The sequence below is a fragment of the Silene latifolia genome, chromosome 7 (assembly GCF_048544455.1).
Source record: "Silene latifolia isolate original U9 population chromosome 7, ASM4854445v1, whole genome shotgun sequence".
In the NCBI taxonomy this organism is placed as follows: domain Eukaryota; kingdom Viridiplantae; phylum Streptophyta; class Magnoliopsida; order Caryophyllales; family Caryophyllaceae; genus Silene; species Silene latifolia.
The window spans coordinates 126762525-126775066 of record NC_133532.1 but is presented as its reverse complement, the minus strand read 5'-3'; the positions used below and the strand labels follow the sequence as shown (position 1 = coordinate 126775066).

The window sequence follows — 12542 nt, the reverse complement described above, 5'->3', positions numbered from 1 at the left end:
AATTACAAAGGTGATATGACAAGTTTTGAATGCTTTGAACTAATGCATAAATGGTCTTTGGCGTCTAATCTGAGCCCTGGAAATCAGAAAGAAGTGTTGGTGTCGCGTTTATTCCAGTTAAAATAAACTTTTCAATAAACGCGATAGACTATCAACTTTTCAATTTCTGTCATCAAAAGTCATATCATTGTAAAGTGGAGAAAAATTAGTAGCATACTCACCTTTTATTATTATGTCATCGGTTTTATTCGACAATAAAAAATTTCAATGTCAACACTAATCTTTATTTTCGGTTTTATTATGTAAGTTTTATGTTATGGAAAGGTAATGAGTAAATAAGGTGTTATGGAAAATATACTTTATCCATCTTAATCACGGACAAAATGATTTGCAATGTTAAGGGGCAAATGTTAATATGCCTCAATAAACAAAAGAAAAGTGATCAAAAAGATTATTATTTGGCGACTTGAAAGGCGAATTAATGGGTGATCCTGATCGAAGGGTGATCCTGATCAAAGAGGGGTCGCGACGGGTGAGTAATGATGGGGGTGGGGAGTCGCGTAGGGTTACGAGAAGGGTTAGGGGTCGCTCACAGGGTAGGTCCGACAATATGGTTATGCTATAATGACGGTGGGGGGTGTAGGGGATGGTGGAGGTAAAAGGGGTAGGATAGTTGAAGGACGTATGATATGGATTGCAGGGAGTGGTTAGTTGTGGGAAGTTGTGGTCTGAGGTATGTTGGGTGCGGTTACCACTGTGATAGAGGGTCTATTGTTTGTGAGTCTCGAGGTAATTGATCTGCGATGGTGAACGCTGCTTCGAGAAGTCCAGGATATGGTAGGCGGGAGAGGAAAGAAGAGAGAAGGTAGAGAATTGAGAGAACAACAAATAAGTGCGGTAATATGATAAAAAGCGTACAACAATCAGTAAAATTAAATGTATATTATTCTCAGAAAAAAAAAATTAAATGTATATTGCGTAAATAAATAGGTTTTGAAATCTACAATAATTTTATATCCACTTTTCAAATTTCACCTCTCATATGTTAAACGGTCGAGGAAAAAAAACGTATCATACTTCGAATAAAATTAAGCAACATAAACCTATCAAAAATGTAAGGATAGACAAACAAAAGTTTCTAAAATTTAGTAATTTACTAAATAAAAAAAATACTTAAGTTTTTACTTTTAATAATACTTTTTGTTGCCACCCGTGCATTGCACGGGTTCAAAAACTAGTTTAATATTAAAACGGATACCTCTGTCTGAAAAATAGCTTGTCTATCAACCTCATGTAACTTGCACAAAAATTTTAAAGTTAGAATTAAAATTTATTTTAATTTTTGTTTTCGTGATAAGGTTACAACTTACCAGGGCGACTACAAAATTCTCCTTTACAACTGTTGTCCATTCTGGTTCTCAGTATAAGAATGATCTTTATTAACAAGAGTCGAAATTACCCGTTATTTTAGGGTTAGGTAGGATGGCAAAATTAAAGGCCCAATACTCTTATAGGTTAGCATAGTTAGGTTGGAAAATTGTAGAATCTCCTATATTTTAGGAGATAGAAGATGACTTATAATTAGGCTCGAGAAAAGCTCGTTTATAAGATCTGTTTTACACATGAATATTCACTAAGAGCATGTTTTGGCTAACTTGGGAAAAATGAGTTTTTGTTTTTCAAACTTAATTTTTAAGTGTTTTTCAAAAATAAAAACATTAAATTGATACTTCTATTTTTATGGGTGAAAAGTTAATTTTTTTAGTTTTTGAGATTTTTTTTTTCAACTTTTAAATAATGATGTTTTTTTTTTTGTCCTGATTTTCGCAGTACACATTTTACTCAACTCAGTACAATGTTGACAATTATACCCCTTTCATTTCTTCCTCCATTTTCCCCTCTCTAACTTCTCTCTATTGTATTCTCTCTAATTTCAAACCTTCATCCTCCTCTAATTTTACAAATCCATTATTTCAAACCTTTCATTCCCCTATGATTTCAAGCCTTACTAGATTGCAGGCGGTGTAACACTCTATACTACATTACTAAATTATTACATACGACATACGGCATACGACATACTGACATACATATAAACTATTTATGCCCAATCAAACCGAATTTTGTAATTGTTTTAATTTATGCTTTACGCATTTACGCTGCACTGCATAGTACAATTGCACTAATGCCCTCTTGCCGCCCAGTGTACTACATCATTTCTTTGCTATTTTGATTTTTTTTTTTTAACTGTACTACATATATAGATGCCTTTGAACGGAATCCGGTGACCACCGATAGTCCTTATCGCGGGCGACATCCGACTACATCAATATCCCCATCATCCCACCAATTACCAATAATTAATTCGAACATAAATCCTAATTAAAAAAAATAAAAACCTATAACAAAGAGTCGATGTGTCAATTTGATTATTAGTAACGGATTAGTGAATAATTTGACAAAGGTTGAAGATTGTCAAGGATGTAACAATAGAGAGAAGGTAGAGAGAATTAGGTTGATATTTTTTAGTCAAGGGTAGATAAATGGAAAGTTTGATGTAAAATGTACTGAGATGAGTAAAAAGTGTACTGCGAAAATAAATTACTTTTTTTTTTTTTTTTACCAAAGAGTACTTTTAAATCCAAAAATACTTATAAAAGCATTCCTTTCTAACCATTCCTTTCTAACGGTTTTTCCCGCCATTCCAAAAATATCAGCATTCTCTCATCTTCTACGCCGCGCATTCTCAACTGCAAATCTCAAACACCTTTACAATGAGAATAACATCGCAAAGCTCGTCCACAGCTTCAAACAGAACACCCAAAATGTCGCTTTTCGTCGTAAAGCATCCTATTATGAGTTCGTAGTTCAGCAATTAACCATGGCTTAACATGTCGGATTAATCAAAAAAAAAAAAAAAATCCTCGATGATCGAAAGAAGTATGTGGAGACCAGTAACGAAGGTTTTAATGTTTGATTAATTGCCGTGTATGGTAAATCTTGGTTGTTTAATATTGCACACCAACTGTTCGATGAAATGCCTGAACTAAAATCTGAGAGAACTGTGAAATCGTTTAATGCCCTTTTGGGGGCGTGTGTTAGTTGTAAGGAATTTGATAAAGTTAACGGGTTTTTCCGGGAATTGCCCAAGAAGCTTGGGATTAAGCCGGATGTTGTGTCGTATAATACTGTGATTAATGCCCTTTTGGGTTGGTGGGTTTTTGTAGTAACGGGGTGTATCTTGAGCAAGCGAAAAGCGGGTATTTTGTAATGGTGAAAACCAATTGTGAACCAGACATTGCGAATTTTGCTACATTGTTGCCATATGCTTGTAGCAATGGTGATTATCAGTTTGTTGCTCGGTTATGTAGGAGGTTGTTTCACCGTAGGTTACGGTTAAGGGATGTAAGCATGGTTCAAAGGGTGATTGATGGTTTGATGAAGCAGTCGAACGTGACTGAAGCTGAGTTCTTACCGCGGCTTGGTAGAGATAGTAAGGTTTCTTGTTTGTTCAAGCCTGTTTTAGACAAGTGATGTTTCTTAAGTAAATCTATGTTTTCACTTGATAAAAACGTGCCTTTTGCTACATTGTCCCGTTCTTTTTAGAAGATATTTATTCTGCTCATATTGCTAAACTGTTTCTCGTGATGATAGATTTTAGTGGACAGAGTTGTAGAGTCAGTGACTCAGTGTGACACTACCATTTTTTTGCTTCTGAATGCATCACTGTGTTAAATTTTCATTTTCGGGTGAATCATGGGAGAAATAGTAACAACCTTAGGAACTACTCGGTCTACTCCTATGTCCTTTTAATTAGAAATTACTCCGTACTATTCATGATGCATATAATAAAATAGGATCGGAGTTTTAAGTGACAGGAGGTCAGGGAACACAGCAAAGCAATATCTCACAGCTTCTTCGTAATCAAGTCTACAGATGGTAATACTTATTGGTCTATATTGTACTCGGCTACCAGGTCTGCAAATTACCTCCACAAACACATCATAGCTTTGCAGCGCAATGGTAGGTTATGCTGTGCTGTGTATCTGCTGTTTCACAATGTGTCGGATATATTTTTTTGGATGAAATGTGACACAAATAATGCAGTGGTCTGAGCTTAGAAAAATTGATATGTTGGTTGGTTTCTATGAAATATTTTGGACTGAAGCAACTAACTCATGATAGTTTATCAACTGTTGGCCAATCGCAGTTAGAGTCGAATTCTTTATCAGGTTTTGAGTTTACTATTTACGGAGCCTAGTTTGTTCTTATATTATTATACTAATCCGATTCATGTAATTATGTGCATTACAAACTGAAGCTAGTAATGTGGATCCTTGTTTGCTGGTTACGCTTGAGTTGGAATGTCATCTGAACTGCTCCTTGACTCCTCTCCTAATCACTTAATTATGCATTACTTCCTTGATAATAATAAGCAATATCTTAACGACTTTCTGAACGGATTATAATTATTCTTGTCATATTTATACTATGTTAAATCCTTTTGTGCCTTTGATTCCTCATACTGCAAACTGAAGCACTTTAAGAGATTAATTAATTTTGTATAACAAAATGAAGATACTGTAATTCAATCTCATTGACTTCCTTTTTCAACTTATGTTCGTAAAATATTTTGCAGACTGAGGTCAGTAACTATTTTATTACTATAGTTTTCCCTACAGAATGTTGAACTTGCTCTTATAGGGGATAGAAAAACTACTGATAGAGAAAGATTGAATCTTGATTTTAGCTGACTGTTGTCCGCTCACTTACTAGCAATGACATCATGTGTTTCTCTAGGTTTGGAAGTTGATGGCTTTCGTTGTAGTCATACATCACTGGGATCATCCTTGCTAAATTAAGAACGGCTTCTTTGAAGTGTGCAGAAAATGGAGAAGACTGGCACGATTCATTGAGACACTTCCATGCATCTGAGATCATTGTATGAACATGTTCACGTGCACTTTCAGTTGAGCTACCTTTGTGTTCGTTCACGTAGCAAGCTACATATGACCCATCATGTCCATTCTGGTTCTCATCCTGTACAAGAATGAACTCCATTAACAGGTGAATATCTTAGCCTTCTTTATATTATGAGTACTTTGTATGATTTTTGACTGTTTTCTTAACTCGTTATCACACAGCCTAAATATTTACGGATTAAGTTTCTCTCTACTTTTTTTGTTTTACTGCCTCCACCATGTTAATTTTTTTCTTAATTGTCATAAAATATGAGGTATCGGATGGTAATCTCATCTTTAGATTTTGATAGGTTTGCATATATCTAACCCTCCTCAATAAAAGACGACTATGAACCCTTTTGAAGCATTGTAGTGTTGATATATTCGATTCAACCATACCTCGGTCAGATAATTGGTGTTAAATGACGAGCATATTACTAAACATTGGCCATTATGAAAATTATTTGTCATTAGTTGAAGTGAGCTTAGCAGAAATGAAATTTTGGGATAGCAACATTTCTTCTTCAGGTTTGCCTTTTTTTGACAGATAAATAGTGAGACGTGATAAACCGCTGCATTAACATGCCACCGTGTCTTAGTTCACTATGTACGTGAGCATTGCCGTCATTGCGACTGTTACTACAATTTGATACCTTGATATCAGCCACCCATGATGCTCAAATAACATATTGACCAAATTTCAAGATGGTGTGGGAATAAACTCAATAAAGGTAAAAATAGACGCACCTTAGCACTCCCTAAATCATCCCAAAGACGAAATATAGTAGCTGTAAAAGATACAGTTTCTACATGGCTGTTCAGTAGACCTTTGCCTCCTTTGTTTCCTCCTTCACCCAAGAGCAAGAAGAGGTATGCACATACAATACCAACTCCACAACTAATAATTCCATTCTTCAGATACTCATAAGTTGAAGGCGTGTATCTGGAGGAAAACCACTTTGCTTCCACTAGGAATGCGTTGAATAAATCCTTCCACTGCATAAAGTTATACAAGACTCAACTATGGATTAGTATTCAGGCATATAAGTAATCATGGTTTAATTACTCCAGCAATTAAGATTTCATCGACGTACCACTTTCTGAAGAAACTCTTTAGGATTCCATCCATGCATATCATAGGTTTTGTGGCTGGTCTCGTTGATTAGCTCATAAAGGTTTTTGAGGCAGACTCTCATGTAGCTGGGCAATCCTGTGACATTATCATATTCCCATCTATTAACAGCTTCAGTGAAGAGAATGAGCTCATCGAGTGTTCCATACAGATCAAAAATGTCGTCGATGATATAAATAAATGATATTGCTTTCGTGAGTTCTATCCTCTGTTCTGCCATATCTGGACCTGGCAGACAAGCCACGGACCACATATGCCATTTCCCTGGTTGGTTTCTCGCAAACTCCAATTCCTCGGTTAGTCGAAGTCCTTTCCACCATCTAATAATCATCAACAATAACATACATAAGCTACTGTGTATGCCAAGTAGTCTCTTGTTAGGCATTTTACACTAAGATATATCCTAATACTCTTACTAAAGAACTTTCCGTACCTACTTTCATAAGGGCAATAGAGTGAATAACATGTTTTACAAGTATGAAGATTTTGGTAATTGCTTAAGGCTATTCAAAGAGTCCACCTTCGAAAAACTTACCTTGAAACTTGAGTTATTTCTCTTTGGTGGTTGATCTGAGCCATGTTGATGTCAATTGCAGCCAGATATTGCATCTCTTTTATCCAATTGTTTTCATTACTTAAGTCATGAAGTGACTTTATTTTGATCTCGAAATTTTGAAGGAAGTCCAAGGCCATAAATCTTGGCAAGCTTTTATGATATGGATTGCTTAGTGTGTTTTCGATAATGTAGCTCTTAGTTGGTTCAATTTTTTTCATTTTCCGTAGGAGATTCGCACTAAATTCACCAGCATCATCAAGTATATGATCCCCTGGAACACGCATTTGAAATGCTTCATATAAACTCATTAGTCCTTTACTGTCCTTTTCTAGTTCTTGCTTGAAGTTTCCATCCTTGTCCTTGATTTTGCTGAAGCAGTCTGTTCGAGCAAATATGTTTAAAATCAAAGCAATCTTGAGAATATCAATCGAATAAAACTTATTAATTGTTTGGTTTTGGAATGAAATAAAGCAGAACAACATTGTGCATTTAGCGGTATGCAATTTTAGTACTGCAAGGTCTGCTGACCTTCAGCTCAGATGTATGGCTGCATTTTCCCGACCCTTCTTAGCTTGTCATGGGCAGGATCCTTGTACAGTACTTTGGTAATATTGTTGTTTCACACTTTCACATAAGTCTTAATAGTGAAGTAACAATCAGTTCAACATAGGGTTAGAATTGTGTATATTTGAATCCCTCCCCCTCTGTAGGCGAGAGCCTTTGAGGCAATAAGGGTAATAATGCTATTGGTGGTGTTGCACAGTTATGTTGCGCGGACTTGGTTAGAAGTATCCGACACGGGTGCGTGTTCAAGTATCGGATTCGGCTATTGTATGAAAATAATTCATGTTTTTGGTCGAAAATGAAATGTCCGAGTGTCCTACCCATGTCCGAGTGTCAAGTTTCCGTTACGGATACGCGAGCTAATATTGAAGAGTCCGAGCAACATAGTTGCACAGTTCAATCGTATTACCATGCAAGCATACAAAATATGTAGTTAGTGTTTGGAAATGCCTGTACTAGCATTAGGTAAATAACCTTCAGACACATTGTATCCATGTTGTCTCAAGAGACGAAAGGCGAGGGCAGTATCATGAAGATCATGGTCTACTTCCTCTGTGCACCATCTTTCAGAATGCCTTCTTAGTGCACCATCGATCTCATTCTGAAAGTAGTAGTGAAGACCTAACCGTTGGATGGCATCGATCATGACTAAATCTTCTACATGGCAACGTTTTAATGAATTGTTTAGCATTATTTCCTTGATTCTCTGAACCCTCTCCTGAAGATGATGATTTTGCTGAAAAGGCAAAAAATATATACTATTCAATGGAATAGAGGAAGCATGATAAAAGTAGAATAGTAGATGAATATACCTCAATTGTGACGAGGGTTTCGTCATTGACAGAACTCTGCTTCACTCTAGACAAAATATTTGTTGTTTTACCCTTCTTAATAATAATAATGTTATTGTTCTTACTAGGGTAGATAGTTGCAGTATGTCGCGTCATAAATCTTGGTTCTTTCCCAAGGGTCATCCCACAAATTTCTGTCTCCTTAGGAGAGATAATAAGTTTGAAGGAAGAGATTATTGCCATGTTGTACTTTCTGACCTTGGTAGAGATTAATGTTTGTTTTCTCAATGACTATACAAGGCTGAGTACTGCTGCTATTTATAATGTGTTTTACGGAGTCGATTACACAGCAATTTGCAGCTTAAGGTAAGTTTGGCAATTCGTGTTCATTTTATGTCAAGTCAGTCTCTTATCAGTTTCAGTTCCGGTTTATAAGTTATAACTGATCGGAATTTTGACAGATATTTTTGAGCTATGATATTTTGCTGAATCGCGCCAGAAGCTGATTAATCTATTGATTAAATTTGTTTCAGGTTTGGGTCAAATCATCCATCATGCCGAACAGTCGAACATGGAACTACTAATTGCCAGAAAGTAGTATGGTTACATTCATAGAAGAAGCACCAAACAACCAAATGGGATTGTTTACTCTTAAAACTAAACTTGCACAAAACTGTTCAGTCATCTGCCTTCCTAATGACGTAACAGGTGAATGTTAACACCTAATTTCTGCCAGTTTTTCATAGTTGTAGCATTTTTTCAGCTGGTAAATTAATCTCCCTGTCTCATGCTTTTGTTATCTTTTTTGTGGCATATTTGTTAGAAGTATTTTAATTAAAGGTAAACAAACGATTCAGACGTAAGAAATAATTCTAAACTCTTTGTATCTCCTTACAAGGAGATCTGATTATTATGCTTAAGATTTTCTGATTTTTTTTTATTTTCCTTTTCTACTACAGTCGGGTAGAACCACAATGACAACATAACGCTCCACGAGTTTTAAACATGGTTGCATTCAAAGGAAACTGAACTCGAGATTTATTAACTTTTTATAACAAAGTGGAGACACTGTAATTCAACCTTATTGACTTCCTATTTATTCCTATGGTTTTTCCAACAGAATGCTGAACTTGCTCCTATTGGGCATAGAAAAACTACTGACAGAAAGATTGATTTTTGATTTTAGCTGACTGTTGTTTGCTCACTAATTAGCAATGACTTCATGTATTCTCTAGGGGCTTGAAGCCGGCGGTTTTCGTCGTAGTTATACATCACGGCACCATCCTCGCTGCATTGAGGATGGCCTTTTTAAAGTATGCGGAAAATGGAGAAGATGACTGGCACGTCTCGTTGACACACTTCCATGTGTCTGAGATCATTGTATGAACATGTTCTCGTGCACTCTCAGTCGAGATACCTTTGTGTTCGTTCACGTAACAAGCTACGTACGTATTACCCGTCTTATCCATTCTGGTTCTCATCCTGTACAACAATGAACGTCATCAACAGGTAAAACTTCATCCTGTGTACAACAATGAACTTCATCATCCTTTAAAACTTTCTCTTAGCGTTCGTTAGTACATTACAAATTCTTTAAACCAAAGTTGATCGCTGCGGTGGTGGCAATTGGCGACTACTTGCAGAGTTGCAGGCACGGTGGCAATGGAATTTAGAAATCAGCCCTTTTTTTTTAATATTGATTAGATCTAAAATCAGTTAGTTTTAGACTTTTAGATCCAAGTATTATCATTTTTTTTTTTGGAAATTGGTTCTCTTTTAATTTGAATATGGCTAGCTATGTTGGTACCCTTGAACGTATAATTCGTTTAGGCTATTGCTCTTTCACATACATGAGAAAACTCTTTAGAGGAATAGTTAAAAAGATGATGTATAATTAATTAATAAAAACATGATGTATTTTATTCAATTTGAGAATTAAGTTGCACAATGGACTTAATCGGTAAGAATTTGATTAATTTTTGAGAGGAATAGAAGAAAAGAGAACTTTTTAATGCAAAAATTATTGAGAAAAGTGAATGCTTAGTAAAACATGTATATGAAAGAGATTATATTTTGTATGTTGTTGTCGTTTGGATATTGCTAACTATTAATTCTTTCTTTAAAAAATATAGGTTGTGCCTGGGGGGCTCGATTTCGTCGGGCCCGGATCAAGGTCTAGGTGATTTGGACCCGCCGGATCTTGGTCAAGTATAGGCAACGCGAATCTGGATTTGGATCTTACTAGTCCCGGCCCAATTTTGGCCCGTTACTATACCTACAGACTACAGTGCAACTTATGGTAAGTTCAGTAGGACTATAAGGACAACAAACCGCTCATTCGAGAGCTAAATAATCTAGGATTTTTGTATAAGTTGGGCACAATTTTTTTTAAAAATAATTGTCGTCTATTTTATAAGGCTTTTTATACATAAAGAGCTAAATATTATTTGTAACTTAAATACATAACTTTTCTAAAACATACTCCGGGATTTATAACACCGAAGAATGTTTCTTTTGATATAAAAAACATTTTAATTCCACATTAAACAGAGAATTCTAGTGACTCAATGGAAAATGGACTATGGGCGCCCAGGCCCAAAAAATGCACTACAGGGCTTTATATAAGCAAAATGCCAGTTAGGGGAGTCGAAACCAGGAAGCCTCACATTGTGTCCCAACCTTCTACCAACTGCGCTACAACAGACTTATGTCTATCATCTATACTTAGAAATATTTATTCTTGAAAAATCATGGTGGGCACCTCCCCACCCGGGCCCCCTAGATCCGCCCCTGCTCACAATGGCGACTTTGTTGCTGGTGGGGTTAAAAATCAAATTCACGAGTTTCCCCACTTCACGACTTTGTCAAATATGTTAGTTGACAGTGCGTTTTTCTTCAGACGACTGTTTCTCGTCTGAAATAAGACGGGCAACATGTCATCATTTTACAATAAAATGTTGTTATTTTCTGATACCATTATTTTTCACATCATTTTGAGGGTAAAAAGTGACGTCCCTAATCATAACAGTTTGTGGATTAAATGGTTACATTTTCTTAAAAAATGGCAACATTTTATCCGACTTATTTCAGACGGGAAAACAGCCCGTATGAAATAAGAATTTGCGGTTAGTTGATAATATGTGCATTCAGACCTCTGATTAAACTAAATTAACAACTCTTTAAGAGTGAATATATGAAGTAGTAATCAAGGATTGTATATATCTTTAAATCATCTCATGTTCTTATCCGTGTTTCAGGTTAAATGCTCTTATTTTCTCAGCCTGATCTGAGCTTCGATTTGACCAGTTTTAGCAAGTGATGTTTTCTTGCTCTGGTCTGAGATGGTGGAATAACTACTGTTCAGGTTCGAACCTCTAGCTCAAGAAAATTTATGTTTAATTTTTATGTCATTGTATAGATAGATATATTGTACTCGGTTTCTAGGTAAATGAACGGTTCTTTGCTTTAGATTTTGACCCCGAAAACAACCTTCTGGCACATCTCATAAATGATTGAAAAAACGTACCAATTAATCAATTTATTTAAAATACCATACAAGTTTCATCAAATTAGCACAAAGTTTTGCCCAACATTAGTAAATTTAAAGTGAGGCCTTGGGAAGAGAGGTGAAAGGAGCAACATCACTTACAATAGCAAATTTAAGAAATTCTTGATCTGACTCTAGAACCTCCATTTCCGTCTCATTAAGTATCACCCATGCTTCGATTCGATGGCCACTTGTATGAATCAATAGAATGTAGTCTTTAAAGAAAGAGCTAGGCCTACCACCCGAAAAGCCGATCCAAACAGGAGTTCCTGACCCGAAATCCACCTGATCGAATCCCCTTAAACTAGTAAAAAAGTACTCTGATTTAGACATGAATTCTTCTATAGTTTTCTTAAGTTCGCACGCTGCCTCGACACTTTTTTGGAGTCGGCGAATGCATGTGTTACAAACTTCCCGAAAGCTGTTGGCGGTAACTTCGGTCGGAGGTGAGGCCCTATGTTGACTGAATGGATGAAGGTCGGAACCATCTCTTGTCCTACAATGCAGCCAACATACTTATCCTTTCTCTTTCAATCAACAACAACAACATCAGGGCCTTAATCCCAAAATGATTTGGGGTTGGCTGACATGAATCATCCTTTAGAACCGTCCATGGGTGAACGCACCCCTCAAAATACGAAAAAAAAAAAATAGAAAAGGGAAAAATGAAAAACAAAAGGGAGGGCGAAACATAATACAAAGTCAAGGTAAACTTATAGGTTTTAAAATCAAATTCCGGATTTTTTTTATATAAACTTAAAATTTAAATCTAGATAAAGATTAAAACGATTTTGAAAACCGAAGTAGAATTTAAGGATCCGGAATACCTTAAAAGTAAACCAAGTAAAATATATAAGAAAATTGGTAAAAAAAAGGTGTAATAAAGGAGAGAAGAACAAATAATTTTTTTTTTAAAATTAAATAAAAACACTAAATATGTCAAATAACATCAAAAACTAAAAATTCACATGTATCCTTTCCCTCCATTGTG

The 12542-nt window shown here is 35.8% G+C and overlaps 1 protein-coding gene and 2 long non-coding RNA genes across 3 annotated transcripts in view; 2 read left to right on the top strand and 1 right to left on the bottom strand.

Moving 5' to 3' along the window:
• Positions 1-12542, top strand: part of LOC141593058 (uncharacterized) — a 30821-nt gene that overhangs the window by 16793 nt on the left and 1486 nt on the right. The gene's annotated exons all lie outside the window — the stretch shown is intronic.
• On the bottom strand, positions 4580-8291 carry LOC141593050 ((3S,6E)-nerolidol synthase 1-like). Its single transcript, XM_074413999.1, has 6 exons — positions 8026-8291; positions 7688-7949; positions 6629-7028; positions 6056-6413; positions 5709-5957; positions 4580-5040 (listed from the first exon to the last, which is right to left on the bottom strand). The coding sequence occupies exons 1-6, from the start codon at positions 8245-8247 to the stop codon at positions 4747-4749; spliced, it is 1785 nt and encodes a 594-aa protein (XP_074270100.1). The 5' UTR covers positions 8248-8291; the 3' UTR covers positions 4580-4746.
• On the top strand, positions 4953-11362 carry LOC141593059 (uncharacterized). The gene is made up of 6 exons (XR_012521280.1): positions 4953-5067; positions 8305-8370; positions 8538-8712; positions 9240-9513; positions 10137-10303; positions 11262-11362. It is a non-coding gene; the product is annotated as an uncharacterized LOC141593059 (long non-coding RNA).